General features: G+C 42.5%; 1 protein-coding gene across 2 annotated transcripts in view; it reads right to left on the bottom strand.

Moving 5' to 3' along the window:
* Positions 1-16,912, bottom strand: part of TRIM65 (tripartite motif containing 65) — an 86,983-nt gene that overhangs the window by 31,718 nt on the left and 38,353 nt on the right. For both annotated transcript variants that reach the window (XM_077459372.1, XM_077459371.1), the window contains one exon: positions 12,741-12,977. In XM_077459372.1, coding sequence (XP_077315498.1) covers positions 12,741-12,977 — 237 coding nt within the window. The remainder of the gene's footprint in view (positions 1-12,740; positions 12,978-16,912) is intronic.

Genomic DNA, 16,912 nt, shown 5'->3' with positions numbered 1-16,912 from the left:
GATCCGGAAGGTAGATATATCTCTTTAATCTGCACTATCAATAACATACCTTATACCTTGGTGTCCATTTATGCTCCAAATGTATGACAAATGCCCTTTATTAAAAAAACTATATGTGCAGCGAAAAAAGTCTAAAAAGGACATCTCCTAATTTGTGGGGATTTCAATTTAATTCCTAATAATGATATGGATTCCACTGCTGCTTCCAAAAGATACGCTTCTCCACTAGCTGAGTTTATCACCTCTAATGATTTATTTGATGTGTGGAGATGCTGTCATGCTAGCGAACGAGATTATACCTATCACCACGTCATAATACTTATTTGAGAATAGATTTATTCTTAACCGACAAATGGTTACTTCAGAACATTTCAGCTTCCCACATCCATGCCGCTACCTGGTTGGACCATGCCCCTATTAGCATTACTTTAGCTGCTAAATCCTCTCAACTTAATTCGTACATTTGGAGAGCTAATAATTATCTCCTCCAAAATGATTACTACTCCATGATCCTTCAACAACACCTAGATGAATTTTTTTCAATCAACTCAACAGATAGGTCCAATCCGATGGTGGTGTGGAATGCTCATAAAGCTGTTATGAGAGGCGTGTTTATACAACTAGGAGCTAGAGCAAAGAAAAAGAGAACCCAGAGATTAGGTGAACTTACTAAAGTACTAAATTACTCATACTGAAGATCTTAGCAAAAACACTCCTCTCCTTAAATCAAATTTTTTTTCATTACGCCATGAATTGAGATCCTTACCTTTAGAAAAGTATGAAAAATCATATAAAAAATTCAAAGCCAATACATACACAACAGGAAACAAAGCTGAGAAAGCAATGTCATTGCGAATTAAAGGTTATTGATCAAAAACTAGAATCCCATTCCTTTATCATCCACATAATAATGAGAAACTGCTCAAACCTGATTCTATTTCTAAAGCATTCAGTGCATATCATGCAGAATTGTATAACATTAAAGACCATGCTACTACAAACCAACCTTCCCAAGAAGAAATTAATAATTTCTTGGATAGTGTTAACCTTTCTTCCATCTCACAACAACAATTAGAACATCTTAATTCTCCATTCACTGTCCAAGAAATACTACAAGTCTTCCGTAACCTTCCTAATTCTAAATCCCCTGGTTCAGATGGCTTCACTGGAGAATACTATAAAAAATGTCAATGTACCTAAGCTCAGTATTTGTGTAAGGTCTTTAATTTAGCCGCCGATACATCATCATTCCCCATTGAAATGCTTAACGCTTTACTTGTGACCCATCCCAAACCAGATAAAGAGCCCTCATCGCCAAAAAAATTCTGTCCTATATCCCTGCTTAACTTAAGACTTAAAATATATGCAAAAACTATAGCCAAAAGATTAGAAAATATTCTTCCTTCTCTTATACCAATTGGGTTTTACAAAAGGTCACCAAGCATCAGATGCTACTAGAAGAGTAATAAATGTGATCCACCATGCAGAAATTACAAAGACGCCATCCTTATTTCTATCACTTGATGCTGAAAAAGCGTTTGATAGAGTACATTGGGGTTATCTATCATCAACTCTCAAAAAATTTGGATTTCAGGGTAAAATACATAAAGAAATTATGGCCTTATACTCTGTACCTTCGGCTTGAGTATACACAACAGATTCCCTATCGCTACCATTCCAAATAACTAATGGTACAAGACAGGGATGCCCCTTATCCCCTTTAATTGACAATCTTATTAAGGAACCCCTGGCTGAAAGCATTAGGACCAATCAGAAAATCTTAGGAATTTCCATTGCTGACCAAGAACATAAAATCAGCCTTTTTCGGGTGATGTTATCCTCATGGTTCCAAATCCCTTAATCTCCTTACCAGAAATTCTGATAATTTAATTTAGTTTAGTAATGTCTCTTATTATAAAATAAATGATAACAAGTCATACATTCTCAATTTGGGTATATACAAGCAGACCAGCGAACTTTTAAAAACACAATTTCCTTATTCTTGGGCCGAAAATACAATAAAATATTTAGGGATTCAACTGTCTACATCTTCTAAATCATTATTTCAACTCAATTATATACCACCCCTCACAAAATTATAGGGAGACCTCGCCAAACTAGCAACATATGAATTCTCCTGGATGGGTAAATTGGCAGCCTTTAAAATGCCCCACCTACCTCAAATGTTATATTTATTTAGAACTCTCCTGATTCCAATCCTGATTTCATCTACATACTTCAAATCACTTCAATCTATCCTCTCTAAATTTATTTGGCAGGGTAAAAAATCTAGATGTGGTCATGGGAACTTAATAAAACATCGCCAAGCAGGTGGTACAGGTTATGTGGATTTTCAAGATTATTATTTGGCCTCGGTACTCAAGCAATCCAAGGAATGGTTTATGTCTTCTCAATCCACAATATGGGGGAAGATGGAATCTGCTAAAATTCCAGGGGGTAATTTATCTTTATGGATACCTTCCGTAGCACTTGGTTCCAAGATTCCATCTTGTATGTCTCCAACAATAATCGGCAACTCTTAAATCCTGGACCCAAATTCTAAAACTTACCTCTTCATATCCTCTTCTAACCGCAGCCCAAATTCCCTTGGAAACATTACATAATTTTATGAAATCAACTTCCCTTACATCTTGGGTACAAAAAGGTATAAAATATCTAAGTGACTTAATTGATAATGGGGAAATTAAAACATTTCCCTCACTTCAAAAATAATTTCACTTGCCAAATTCAGACATATTCCTTTACATTAGAACTAAGAACTGTATTAACGAACTTCCTTCATGGTATTGCAATGTTCCAACAGAGGCTTGGTCCTTCCTCAAAATCCCCACTCACCCTCGAAAAGGGATTTCTCTCTTTTATACTGTTCTTCAACAAAAAAATATTTTTATTAAATCCGCTCCAATACTTAGATGGGAAGAAGATTTAGGACACACCTATACGGTGGATCAATGGGAAAAAGCTTGTAATACCACGTATAAAGCCACCTGCTATTCCACACTATGCGAACTATCCAGTAAAATATCTCAACACTGGTACCTTACTCCTGAAAAAATGTCTAAAGTTAGCAGAAATTCGGAAAATAAATTTTGGAGATTATGTGGACAGAAGGGAAATATGTTTCATATATTCTGGACTTGCACCAAAATTAAATTATACTGGGAACACATTTTTCAGTTACTCTCTGTATTCGCCAATGGAAACATACCTTTAAATCCTTCTCTAGCTTTACTGTCCCTTGATATTGATTGCTTTACTGTCTAGCTTTACTAGCTTTACTGTTGCTTGATATTGATTGTTATCCTACTCCAGTTAGAAATGTACCTTTCTGTCCTATTATCAGCTAGAATTAGTATTACAAGGAAATGGCAAAAATCTGATCCTCCTACGGTACTGGAAGTAGTAGAATCGACCCAAACACATTTTATCTATGAATTAACATTAGCCCTCCGACAAACTAGTAAAGAACATATCTATAAATTATGGCAACCTTGGTTAAAATGGACTAACTCCCAAGATATTGTTCAGGTCTTCTGTTCCTAACTTCTGTTGAATATATCTTTTCTTTTTCTTTGAAGTATCAGAGAGAATACATTCCTCTCGGACACAATATAGCTCCCATAGGGGTGTCCGAGATGATAATTTTCTTTGTTACCTCCAATTCACTTGAATTACCATTTTTTGTATCAATGAAAGGATACTTCTTATATAGCTACTCTTTTATTATCTTTTAAACAAGTATTTCATGAATTTAAAGGCAAATGCATTTATTATCTCTTATTTGATACTGATGTTTATCTTTATATATGTTATATACACGTTGTAATAATAGCGTCTTATCTGTTATTATATTTTCTTTTTTTGTTATTTGTCTGGATAAACTTTCAATAAAAACTATTGAATCGAAAAATAATTACCTGCATTTATATGCATTTGGAAATGTCCTAAACACATACTGTATAACTGCAGGTTTGGCAGTGCCAGTGTGAATGAGGCCTAATGTGCAACTAGACTCAAGACAGTTATAAATAATACAGCAGCTGCTCTTTAGCCTAGACCCACTTTTTCATCCATTTCACAATTCTGTGTGGTTATAAAGCAGCTACCATATTAGTTGAGATGCAGATTATCAGCATATCTTTCTGCTCCTTGACACAATCAGTGTCATAGAGGCATGGGCAAGATAAGCCTCTTATGATGTAAAACTCAGGATAGGCAACTATGTAGCTAAAAGGACACAGGGTACCTATAGGTGTATAGTAATATAATACAAAATCCGAAGTCCCCCAAAAGGAACCCCGTGGGTGCTGCAACAAAGTGTAACTGTCATGGTTATGCATTAGAGTTGTTCTCCTTACCTGTCTGCATGTGTTCATTTCTAGAGACCAGCCGAGCTTCACCTGACTGCTTTTATTTCCTTCCTCTGGAATGGCTCCACCCTAGCCCCTATCAGACTACACTATATTAACCTTTGCACTGCTAGCCTATCCTGCTGATCAACCTTTGTGTATTAGCTTCCTGTTTCCTGTCGTGTGCTCTGCTTCTGATTTCCGTTACCGACCTTGGCGTGTTCTGACCATCCCTGCTTGCCTGTGACCCTGACCTATTGGCGTGTACCTGACTACTCTGTTCTGCTTGTGGCCCCGACCTTGGCTTTGTCCCTCACCATCCCTATCCTCCTGTTACCTACTGTGGGTGTGAGCTGGGGGACCCTGGGGGTCGCGACCTGGAGCCAGTTGCAGCCAAGACCATCTTCACCACTCGAAGCTCTGGTGAACACCAGCTGGCTCTTAGACTCGGCGCCCCGGGGAATCTTACGCTCTTACCCCAGTGGGATCTGTCCCCCGTCTGCAGCCGTCAGCCGTAGGGTCCACAGCCTTGCGGTGCATCCCCAACCCTACGGTGTGCACCTGTCACCTGGGCTCTAGGTGACCTGACAGTTTGATCAGCCATGGACCCGGCTGACGTGCCGCTCCCTGCTGTCGATCCATTGCAGGGCATAGTGCGGAGACTCGAGACCCAGGAATCTAATCAGACTCAGGTGATGCGATTCCTCCAGGATCTGGCTTCTCGCTTCGAGCAGCTACAGGCTTCCTTGGGAACCCCGAACCCGCAGCCTCAAGTACAGTCTGCGACTGCACCTATCGCACCAGTCGCATTCACGCATTCATTAGTACTGCCTGCTCCGTCCCGTTTCTCTGGGGACTCCAAGGCCTGCAGGGGCTTCCTCAGCCAATGCACCATTCATTTTGAGCTCCAGCCTCAAAACTTTCTATCCGATCGGGCAAAGGTAGCCTATATCATTTCCCTCCTCTCCGGTGAAGCTTTAGCCTGGGCTGCCCCCCTGTGGGAGAAAAATGATCCAGTGGTTTCCAGCCTGTCCGACTTCTTGAAGCTCTTTCGTAACATCTTTGAGGAGCCAGCTCGGGTTTCTTCTGCGGCTAGTGCCCTTTTACGCCTTCGCCAAGGATCTGGTTTAGTGGGCCAATATGCACTTCAGTTCCGTATCCTTACAGCGGAATTGAGCTGGAACAATGAGGCCCTGGTCGCAACCTTTTTACATGGCCTCTCAGACCGAGTGAAGGACGAATTAGCAGGAAGAGCTATCCCCGCCGGTCTAGACGAAGTCATTTCCTTATGTAATCAAATTGACATTCGCTTCCAGGAGAGGTCCTTAGAAAAAAGACACCAGCACCCCCCAGGTTCTAGTCAGCCTGAGCTTTTTCCCCGTCGCCCTGTGGAGCATCCTCCGTCTGCTGAGGAGCCCATGCAGCTGGGCCGGACCAGACTAACCCCCGAAGAACGTGCTAGACGCAGAACTCTGGGCTTGTGTCTTTATTGTGGGGGAAAGGGTCATTTTCGTGACTCCTGCTCGCTCCGTCCGGGAAACGCTCGGGTCTAATACATTTGGAAGGTGGAGTATTGGACCCAGAAACATCACCTTCTCGTCTCCTTCTTCCGGTGTTCCTCCACGTAGGCACTTCTCCCCAATCAGTCCTAGCATATCTGGACTCCGGGGCTGCCGGCAATTTTATGGACTGGAGAACTGCCTCTTCTATGAAGCTTACCCTTTCTCCCCTTGCTACTCCACTAGTAGTCTCGGCAATTGATGGCACTGTGCTCCCAGGGGGTCCTATCCATTTCCAGACGCTACCTATTAGGATGTTGGTAGGGATACTCCACCAGGAGTGGATCTCCTTCCTCATCCTACCCAAGGCCTCTACCCCCATTGTATTGGGTCTTCCTTGGCTGCAGCTCCACTCGCCACATGTGGACTGGGTATCTGGGCAGATCCTGGCCTGGGGTCCTTCGTGTTTCTCGTCTTGTCTTTCCAAGGTGACCCCCAAGAGGAAACTTCCCATTGCTACCACATCTGTCTCGTCCGATCTTCCTGCGGCTTATAGCGATTTCCGGGATGTGTTCTGTAAGAAGTCTGCTGAGGTACTTCCTCCTCACAGATCTTTTGACTGTGCTATTGACCTTGTCCCTGGAGCAACCCTGCCCAGGGGTCGTACCTACCCTTTATCCATTCCAGAGACCCAAGCCATGTCTGAGTATGTCGCTGAGAATTTGGAGAGAGGTTTCATCCGGAAATCCTCATCGCCTGCAGGAGCAGGGTTCTTTTTCGTTGCCAAAAAGGATGGCACCCTCAGGCCCTGCATTGACTATAGAGGTTTAAACGCTGTGACTATTAAAAACCGTTACCCCTTACCTCTAATATCTGAGCTATTTGACAGGTTGAAGGGGGCTTCCATTTTCACTAAATTGGATCTCAGAGGTGCATACAATCTCATTCGAATACGAGAAGGTGACGAATGGAAGACCGCATTTAACACTAGGGACGGGCATTACGAGTACTTGGTTATGCCTTTTGGTTTGTGTAATGCTCCAGCTGTGTTCCAGAACTTTGTCAACGAAATATTCAGGGATCTACTGTACCAGTTTGTTGTCATCTATCTGGATGACATTCTCATCTTTTCCCAAAATCTGCCTGCTCACAGAAACTATGTACGCACCGTACTTCAGTGCCTTAGAGAGAACAATCTCTATGCCAAGATGGAGAAATGTTCCTTTGAATGTTCCGAGGTCCTGTTTCTGGGATGTTTTGTTTCTAGTGAGGGTCTTCGCATGGATCCCGGAAAGATCTCTGCCATTACCAACTGGCCCCTTCCTGCTAGCCTTAAGGCCACACAGCGCTTCCTTGGCTTCACAAATTATTATAGGCAGTTCATAAGGAATTACTCTTCCATTGCTGCGCCTATTATCGCTTTGACCAAGAAGGGTGCTAATGCCAAAGACTGGTCTTCCGAGGCTGTCTCTGCGTTTCACGATCTGAAACAGGCCTTTGTCTCTGGACCCCTCTTGAGGAGACCAAATCCTGAAGACCCATTTTTTATTGAAGTAGACGCTTCTTCGATGGGGGTGGGAGCTGTGCTTCTTCAGGACTTTGAGAAGAAACGTCAACCATGTGCGTTCTTCTCCAAAAAAAATTCTCAGGCAGAGAGAAATTATGCCATTGGTGATCGGGAACTTCTCGCAATTAAATTGGCGTTGGAGGAGTGGCGTCATCTCTTGGAAGGTTCCCCTCACTCCATAACGATCTTTACTGATCATAAGAATCTACAGTACCTACAGAATGCTAAACGTCTGAACCCCAGACAGGCCAGGTGGAGTCTCTTCTTTTCTCGTTTTAAATTCACGATTACGTACAAACCTGGTTCCTGCAACGGTCGAGCTGATGCGCTCCCTAGGTCATTTGACACCTTGGACGAGGAGTCCAACCCTGATCCTGAGCCGATCATTCCTACCTCTTGCATTGTTGCCCATTCTACCACCCTGGAATCAAAGATTCCTCCTGGTAAGACCTTTGTTCCCACGGAGCTAAGAACCAAGATCCTTCGTAGGGGACATGATTCCAAGATGGCAGGTCATGCTGGGTTCCTCCGATCCTTCCTGCTTATCAGTCGTCACTACTGGTGGCCTAATCTCCGCTCGGATGTTAAAGACTATGTTAAGGCTTGTCACGTCTGTGCTCAGTCTAAATCTTCCACTCAAGCCCCTGCTGGTCTTCTCATGCCCTTGCCCATTCCTAAGGAGCCCTGGTCTCATATCGCCATGGATTTTATCACTGATCTTCCACTATCGGAGAATAATACGGCCATTTGGGTAGTAATCGATCGGTTCTCCAAGATGGCTCATTTTGTTCCTCTTCCTGGTCTCCCTTCTGCCCCTGCCTTGGTTCCCATTTTTGTACAAGAGATTTTCCGCCTTCATGGTGTTCCTTCGCATGTCGTCTCGGACAGGGGTGTGCAATTTACTTCTCATTTTTGGGGAGCCTTTTGCAAATCCCTCGACATTACCTTGGATTTTACCTCTTCTTATCATCCCCAATCCAATGGCCAGACTGAGAGAGTTAATCAGGAGTTAGAGGTCTTTCTCCGTACCTTGGTCTCTGCCCATCATGATGATTGGGCATCACTATTACCGTGGGCTGAGTTCTCCCACAATAATCATGTTAACGTCAGTTCTCAGAAAACACCCTTCCTCACTGTTTATGGAAGACATCCTCAGCTTCCCCTTCCTATGATTTTTTCTTCTGACATTCCAGCTTTGGCTACTGTTCAGGAATCATTCAATTCCATGTGGGCTGACATTCATGATTCCCTCCAGAAAGCTGCCAACAAATTCAAGAGTTTTGCTGACTGTCGCAGGCGTAAGCCATCCTCTTTTCAGCCAGGAGACAAAGTCTGGCTCTCCACCAGGAACATCAAACTCCGGGTTCCTTCCCTCAAATTTGCCCCAAGATTCATTGGTCCATACACCATAATTTCTAAACTGAATCCGGTTTGTTTCAAGCTCCAGATTCCCAAAAGCCTCAAAATCTCTAACTCCTTCCATGTTGCCCTTCTAAAGCCGTTAGTCCTCAATAAGTTCTCTCGTCCCTCCCCTACCATAGCACCGGTCTCTGAGGATGATCAGGAGTACGAGGTTAGCCAAATTTTGGATTCCCGACTCTGTAGAGGCATTCTCCAGTACCTCGTGCACTGGAAAGGTTTTGGTCCTGAGGAGAGGTCGTGGATTTCGGCTTCCGAGGTCTTTGCACCTCGTCTGTTGAGGAAGTTTCATTTGAAGTTCCCCTCTAAACCTGGTCCCAGGCGGGGGAGGGGGAGGCCTCGTAAGAGGGGGGGGTACTGTCATGGTTATGCATTAGAGTTGTTCTCCTTACCTGTCTGCATGTGTTCATTTCTAGAGACCAGCCGAGCTTCACCTGACTGCTTTTATTTCCTTCCTCTGGAATGGCTCCACCCTAGCCCCTATCAGACTACACTATATTAACCTTTGCACTGCTAGCCTATCCTGCTGATCAACCTTTGTGTATTAGCTTCCTGTTTCCTGTCGTGTGCTCTGCTTCTGATTTCCGTTACCGACCTTGGCGTGTTCTGACCATCCCTGCTTGCCTGTGACCCTGACCTATTGGCATGTACCCGACTACTCTGTTCTGCTTGTGGCCCCGACCTTGGCTTTGTCCCTCACCATCCCTATCCTCCTGTTACCTACTGTGGGTGTGAGCTGGGGGACCCTGGGGGTCGCGACCTGGAGCCAGTTGCAGCCAAGACCATCTTCACCACTCGAAGCTCTGGTGAACACCAGCTGGCTCTTAGACTCCGCGCCCCGGGGAATCTTACGCTCTTACCCCAGTGGGATCTGTCCCCCGTCTGCAGCCGTCAGCCGTAGGGTCCACAGCCTTGCGGTGCATCCCCAACCCTACGGTGTGCACCTGTCACCTGGGCTCTAGGTGACCTGACAGTAACAGTACATTTTCCAGTGAAGGAGTCCTTGGTAATCTCCCTTCCTGGCTTCAGATACCCCAGTTTAAGACCCCTTGAATCGAAGCGTGTCAGGCCTGCTCATTTGAGACTCCCACATTGCCTTTTCTGTCCATTCCATGTCATTTTATTGGATTTTGATTGTGATATTCCCTTACAAGTCATTGTGAGAATTTTATTCCAATAAATATTGGTTGACCTGCATCATACGGAGCTGTTTTCTCTCATTCCCTTTTATATATCATCCTGCTCCTTTTTTGATCCTGGTCTGTCCATGTTCCTGTGGATGTTTTGGAGACGTACCTGGCTGGCGTTCCTGCGATCCTTCGTGTGCCTTCACTGGTCGGGGATTGTGAGCCGCTCACCTATTTACTTCAGGCGACACTCATAGGAGAATCACAGGTGCAATTGACTCACTGCCATTGGTATGTGTGTCCATCACATCTGGTTAGCGTACCCTAACATGTGTGTATTGCCTTTGGGATCTGATTGGCCTACCCATATCCTTACCAAGGTTTCTAGGAAGGGAGATTACCAAGGACTCCTTCACTGGCCTATGTACTGTTACACTTTGTTGCAGCACCCACGGGGTCCCTTTTGGGGGACTTCGGATTTTGTATTATCTTTTTGGGACATTTATTTGCTTCACACATTATTATGTATATTTTTCACTTTTTGACCATTTTGTGTTCATGCATATGGTAATATTTTTAAAGCGCTAAACATATTGTTACACATTTGCTTGACTTAGTTTGAGTGTTGGCAGCTTTTGCACTGATTTTGGGTTTAGTGCCGTATTTCTCCTTTTCTGGTTTAGCATATTCTCTCCTCACACATCCCTGTTCTTGCTCTTGTGCTAGCGATCGTGCGTGGCCCGCGGTCATCCTAACTGCCAGCCTTGCGCACCGGCTCCCCCACTGTGCAGCGGGCGTACGTGTGCTTGCTATAGGCATTTAAAGGGCTGACCTGCCGAAGTATAATGACAGCGGCTGGTTGGCAAGTGGTTAAAAATAAAAAAATGTGATCACTTTTATTGCTGTCACAAGGAATGTAAACATCCCTTGTGCCAGTAATAGGTGGTGACAGGTAGTCTTTATGGAGCAATCGGGGGTCTAAAAGGCCCCCAAATCCCTCCTTTGCACTTCAAAGTATGCAGATCACCAAAAACGGAGATTCTGAATACTGTACTTTTTTTTTTAAATCACCGCTATTGGCAGCCGAGTAAACCGGAAGTGACATTGTGACATTTCTGGCTTCCTTCCAGTCTTGCTCTAGCCGGTGGAAGTGCCAGATTGTGACACGGGTCTCACGGTGGGACAGGAGGCCCGGGAAGAGCGGCAGAAAGTGGGGAGGGGGGGTGTCCCCTCCTGCTCCTTCGGGATAACAGCTGATTAATTATCCCTAAAGAGCCGACCGCCCACTGTAAAAAAAAATGGCTGCAGGCATAATCCTGGTATAACCCCTTAAAGTCGAGGCCACATATGTGCGTACGGTTGGTGCTAAGGGGTTAAAGTGAACTTGTGGGCAAGTCCGCTGCTGTGTCTCAGCCAATCAGGAGGGAGTGTCCCAGACAACCAATGCTCTTGTGCAACATCACTGGATCGAGATAGGGCTCAGGTAAGTATTAGAAGGGCTAAGGGGAGCTGCTGCACACAGAAGGTTTTTATCTTAGAATCATAGAATACATTAAGATTTTTTAAAAAAACTTCTGCCTTTAGAACCACATTAAGATGACCACCATGTAACTAGCTGTTTAAGAAGGAGGTGGCAGTGGCAGTTTTCCCATTTCTTTTGTGACAGGTATAGTTAAAAGGCATCCTCTGTCAAAAAAAACGCCCAAAAAGTTCTACCTGCAAAAGAAAAAAGTAAAATCCTCTTGTATTGAATTGTGCTATTGTTGTGTTGTCTCCATTTATCTTGTAAAGCAGGGGGCAAACTGTTGGCGTTATATATAAATTCTGTATAATAAAAATAACTCACGCTGGCCACACCACAGGCCTCACTGCACTTGGTGGGATCCTCCTGCTGTCTTTCACCTCATTTCTGTGTCCAGTAGTGACGTGGAGGTCAGCAGAAAGAACCACTGAGCAAAGTTCGGGGACCAATAGATCCACACTCACTGTAGGTTAAAAATGGAAGCTGCTGACTTTAAAATTTGTTTAAACTGAAGTTCCACTTTAAAAACAGAGGTTTGTGTTAGACATGTGCATGACGAAAAAATGTGTTTCGTTTTGTTTTGGTTCGTTAATCTAGTTATTTTGTTTAGTTAAATTCGGTTGATTTGTTCAATTTTTCAGAATTCGTGCTTTTCAAATTTTTACCGTTTTTTTTTTTTTATTATTTGAAACGATCAAGTCGATAAATTTATTAATTGTTCAAAATTAAAATGTTATATTACTTGTGATTCAAATGCAATGATTCAAGTGAACAAACAAAAAAATAATCTTCCTCAAATGATTATAACGGTTTAAAAACAGCATTATTTTGAAATGGTACTCTAATAACACACACAGTCTTTGATTTCAGCAATATGTATAGTGAGAATTTGACTGGAGTTCAATGTGAAATTCAATAGAATTTCAGTCCGAATTTCTGAAATTTGTACGAATTTCATTACGTTATTCGGAGCATTCTGTAAAATTTCTTTATACTGTAATTCAGGTATTCCGATATATCCGAATAATGAAAAAATTGTGCGAATATTAATTCGGAACGAAGCGGACTGCACATCTAGTTTGCATTACATTTTCAGTGTGAAGCCACAACACCGCGTGAAGGCCCCTCTGAAAAGTGTGTCCCCCATGTCATATCAACGAAACGGGATTGCTGGTAGGCTAGAGTGCATTTTCCCTCTGTAGAAAAATAGAATGGGATGCTCTCTATCAGTGTTACCTCTAGAAATTCTGCATCACTAGTCTTGGTATCCAGTAGCTGCTCTGCCTCTGTACGATACTTGTTTAGGTCCTGAAGATGTTGCTGTAGCAGATGAAGATGGTCAGAAACCTGGGCCAAGGCTGCTTTCTCTTCACACCTTGTAGACTCAACAACCAACGTCTGAGATTCCTCCAATGTTTTCCGCACTTGGTCAAACTTGGTCATCACTCTGGTCACCAGGTTAGTATGAAAGTCCTAAAACCAGTATGGATGGAATTTAGAATTTTGGTGATCTAAATGTTTGTAGCTGATCAAACTTAAAGAGACACTGTCACAAACTTAAAATAATGCAGGTAAAAGCATAGAAAAATCAAGTACCGTATTTGCCGGCGTATAAGACGACTGGGCGTATAAGACGACCCTCTATTTTTCAAGTGAAAACATAGGTTTTGGGCAATACTCGTGGCATAAGACTACCCCCCTTCTGAGGCAACACCATTTTAAAAAAAAAACATTAGAACGATTAAAAAATACAAAGCAAGAATGCTAACTACTCATCCGCCTTGCTGTGTTATGTCATAAAGTAAATCAAACTATAATAGCACAAACAGATCTATTGAATGCCACAACACTGGAAAGTAGAATTTTTCACTAACCAAACCTATACCACTCTTGGGTTATATTCTATGGGAATTGTCTACCAAAATGCATTTAATAACCCCCCGTCACATGTCCCAGATTTACCTGTCCCTCTTGGGTGCCTGGGACCTCAAAGGCAAACAGCAGGATGTATAGTAGTAGGAGATCAGTGAATGGATTTACCCAGGGAAGTATGGTGAGCGGTGTATTATTTTAATGAATACAACTCCTGCTTGGATTGGCAGAGGCTGTAGCATCGTCAGCCCTTGTCTCTCTCTCTCTCTTAATAGAATACATCGCTCGCTGGGATTGGCTCAACGGCGTATACTGTTTGTAGCTGCAGCCACATACAATATTAGCAGACATTTGGGGGCTGACATCCATCGGGCAGCATTGTATACCTGTATACCCGGCGTATAAGACGACCCCCGATTTTTGGGCATTTTTTTTAAGTGTAAAAGGTAGTCTTATACGCCAGCAAATACAGTAAATAAAATGTACCTATGTGCCTTTGAACTAGCTGACTAACCCTTCCAGTACGCACAGTTACAGTCCCTCTGCCTCCTGCCCTCTCCTTTTCTGAGAATGTCCAGATACTATCTGTGCTTGTCCAGCTCATCTGCTCCTCCTCTCCCTATATAACTTTTTTTGTATCTACTAAGAAAGAAGTGAAGGGGTCTGCTGATGTCACATGAAAAATGTCAGCACACTGTGGCAGTCTCAGTCCTTTTAGATGTCTACATGAGGTAGGCTTTTACACACAGAGCAGAAGGAGCTCACTCCTCCTTAAAGGCACTGGGACACATTTGATGCCCAGCAAAGGCATCCAGTGCATCCCTTCATCCAATTCAAGCAACTGTACAAGAATGTGGCAACCAACCCAACACCTATAACTGCCCTTTGCAGCAAGGTGCACATGGAAGGACAATGGATGTCACAAACAAAAGAGACTCTGGAAATTTAGAGTTAGGACTGCAGTATATACAGAGGTCCCTTGATGTGGGTATGCATATATTTACAGATGTGTGCAAATAAAATCCCTCTGTTTTTAACGTACGCTGTTAGAAACATTGACAGAAACAATTTGATTGTTTTGCAGGCTGGCTAGTAAGTGTGCTGGAAAATCTTGTTTGTGATGGGTGTTTCCCTTCTATGTGCACCTTGCTGCAAAGGACAGTTGGGGTGTGTAATACTGGAAAATATTGATATTAATGCAGATGGAACATGAGAATAATATGTCTTGTACAACAAAGCTTTGAAAGGACTTTGATATGGAGGCAAATTACAGTGTTTAGAGCCAGCCTGCAGTAAATATGGCTAGAACAAGGCATAAGGTCATTATCTAACCAGTGAGATTCCTGATGATATTCAACTGCCCCCTCACATCTGGCCAGCATGGTGCCTGAAGGGTGATGAATTGGATGGACACCCCATGTTTTGCGTGTCCTAGTTTCCCCCCCCCTCCCTTTTTTTTGTGCTAATGTTTATAACTTGATATATGTATTATTATATGTTATTTCTTATATTCATGAAAAAATACTTAGATCACAATTGTGGTCTTATATCATGATTATATGTTAACATTATTAGTTTCAGTTATAAATTTGTAATTTCCTTTTTTTTTTTTTGGGAGATATTTAAATAATTTCCTTTTATATTATATGATCATGTCTTTTTTATTTATTTTTTCATTGTATTGTATGTTTACCCATTTACCAGGATGATTTGGCGCAGTTCTGTCTAGCCTGTATCTGCCGATGTGTACAGGCAGTGTGAGATGCTGTGTGGCCACCCAGTGTCAAGGGCTTTATTGGCCCATATGACGCTGTATCTGTTCGGGTGGGGGGGGTTTGTAATTCATGCTTTCCCCCGATCAGTGTTGTGTTGATTGCCTGATGTGACAGTTCCCTGCGTACTGCTCTCACTATTACAGTGTTGTGCAGGTGCGGGAATCACTGTCGGGCGCATGCGCAACAACACTGTTGGCCGATCCGGATGGCTGATTGGATGACTACGGATGGGGCGTGTGTATTTAAGACACGCCTCACTGGCGTATCTTCCGGGGATAATTTGTATCCCTTTTGGGCTGTCCGTACTGGACAATTTGCTGGGGGTGGCTTCAGGATTACTTTATATCTATAAGTATATCTTTGTTTTTCTATACACCGGTCATGTCTGTGTTCTTTTGTTACTTTGTCCTACTTGTCTGTGTTGGCTGTATGTCCATGGACTGTTTCATACCATTATACATTACTAACAGATTCCTGGACTGGACGGCGGTGATTTCCTTGCTAGGAACTTCCTTTTGCTGATCATCCCTTGTCAGTGTGTTGTACCTGTTTGCTTCAACTTCTTGTGGTCAACATCTATGTTTATCTCACCTACATTGTCCTGGTGAGTTATATTATATATATATATATGTTGTTCTTGTTTTGAATATTCACTACATTTATTCTTTATCTTTTTAGAATATTTGTTTGTTCTCTATTAATTGAATTGCGGATCTACGTGTGGCTGGCCATTCCTGCATAAGCAATTTTATTAATACTTTGGTGCCCATACATACAGGGAATTTCTTCTTTTTTCATTGTATCCTTGTGGATTCGGTCTAGTTATACCTTTTCTTTTCCTAGTAAGTTTGCATTTATTTATATGTACAATTTCCTGGTCCCTTAAATACCCATTATATGTTATTACACATGCCCCCATGGTGTCTCATTCTCACTGCTTCTTTTTGCACTGGTGTTGCGGACTTTTGAGCCAGATTGCGCTTGATCATCTTATGGTCTTATTTCTTCACTATGTAAATTATATGTTTATATTTCTCTTTGCAAATTATTATACTGTATTTATCTCCTATTTTATTAGCTGGTCAGAATAAGCTCCAGAAGAAGCGTGAGGACACACGAAACATGTAGAGCATAACATCATATCTTAATCCCTTTTGATGTTCCGCCATTTTGGATTAGCTTCTATTTCACTGCTTAGAGTGTCTGCTGGTGGTTTTCACCATTATAGTATTGTATTAGAACAGCGGTAACATATTAGGGACGATTCTCAGATCAATTATGGAATAATTTTCTTCTGTAATTATTGTGTGTTTTAAAAATGTTTTTCTTGTAAATAAAAATTATATTTTTTAACTAAACAAATAGTTGTACTGTGCCTAAAAAGTCCATAGCCCAATTTTAATTTTTTTTCCATGTCTAAAGTTTGAATTTAGGACGTGGCACGTGTCTACTTGTAATGTTGTATCCACCTTACCACATGGTGTGGCGATACACGTAGAATTTTTCAATTTTTGGATAAAAAAAAAAATTGATAAAAAAGGACCCAGGCCTGAGAGATTCAGAGAGAATGCGTGTGTGTGAGTGTTAGACTTGCAAGACCCCTTTCTTCCCCTGTTAGCCCATCTTTCTTCTCCTTATTTCTAACTGTAATGTACTGATACCCCTATTGTAACCCTTATTCTAATGCTGCGTGCACACAACCGATTTTCCCATCGGAATAAACTCCGAAGGTTTTTCCGACCGAGTTCTGACGGAGTTCTG

Source organism: Lithobates pipiens, unplaced genomic scaffold (assembly GCF_037356315.1).
Source record: "Lithobates pipiens isolate NorthernLeopardFrog02 unplaced genomic scaffold, aLitPip1_a1.2 Scaffold_28, whole genome shotgun sequence".
Lineage (NCBI taxonomy): Eukaryota > Metazoa > Chordata > Amphibia > Anura > Ranidae > Lithobates > Lithobates pipiens.
The sequence above is the reverse complement of the archived record's forward strand: the minus strand, read 5'-3'. Positions and strand labels throughout refer to the sequence as shown.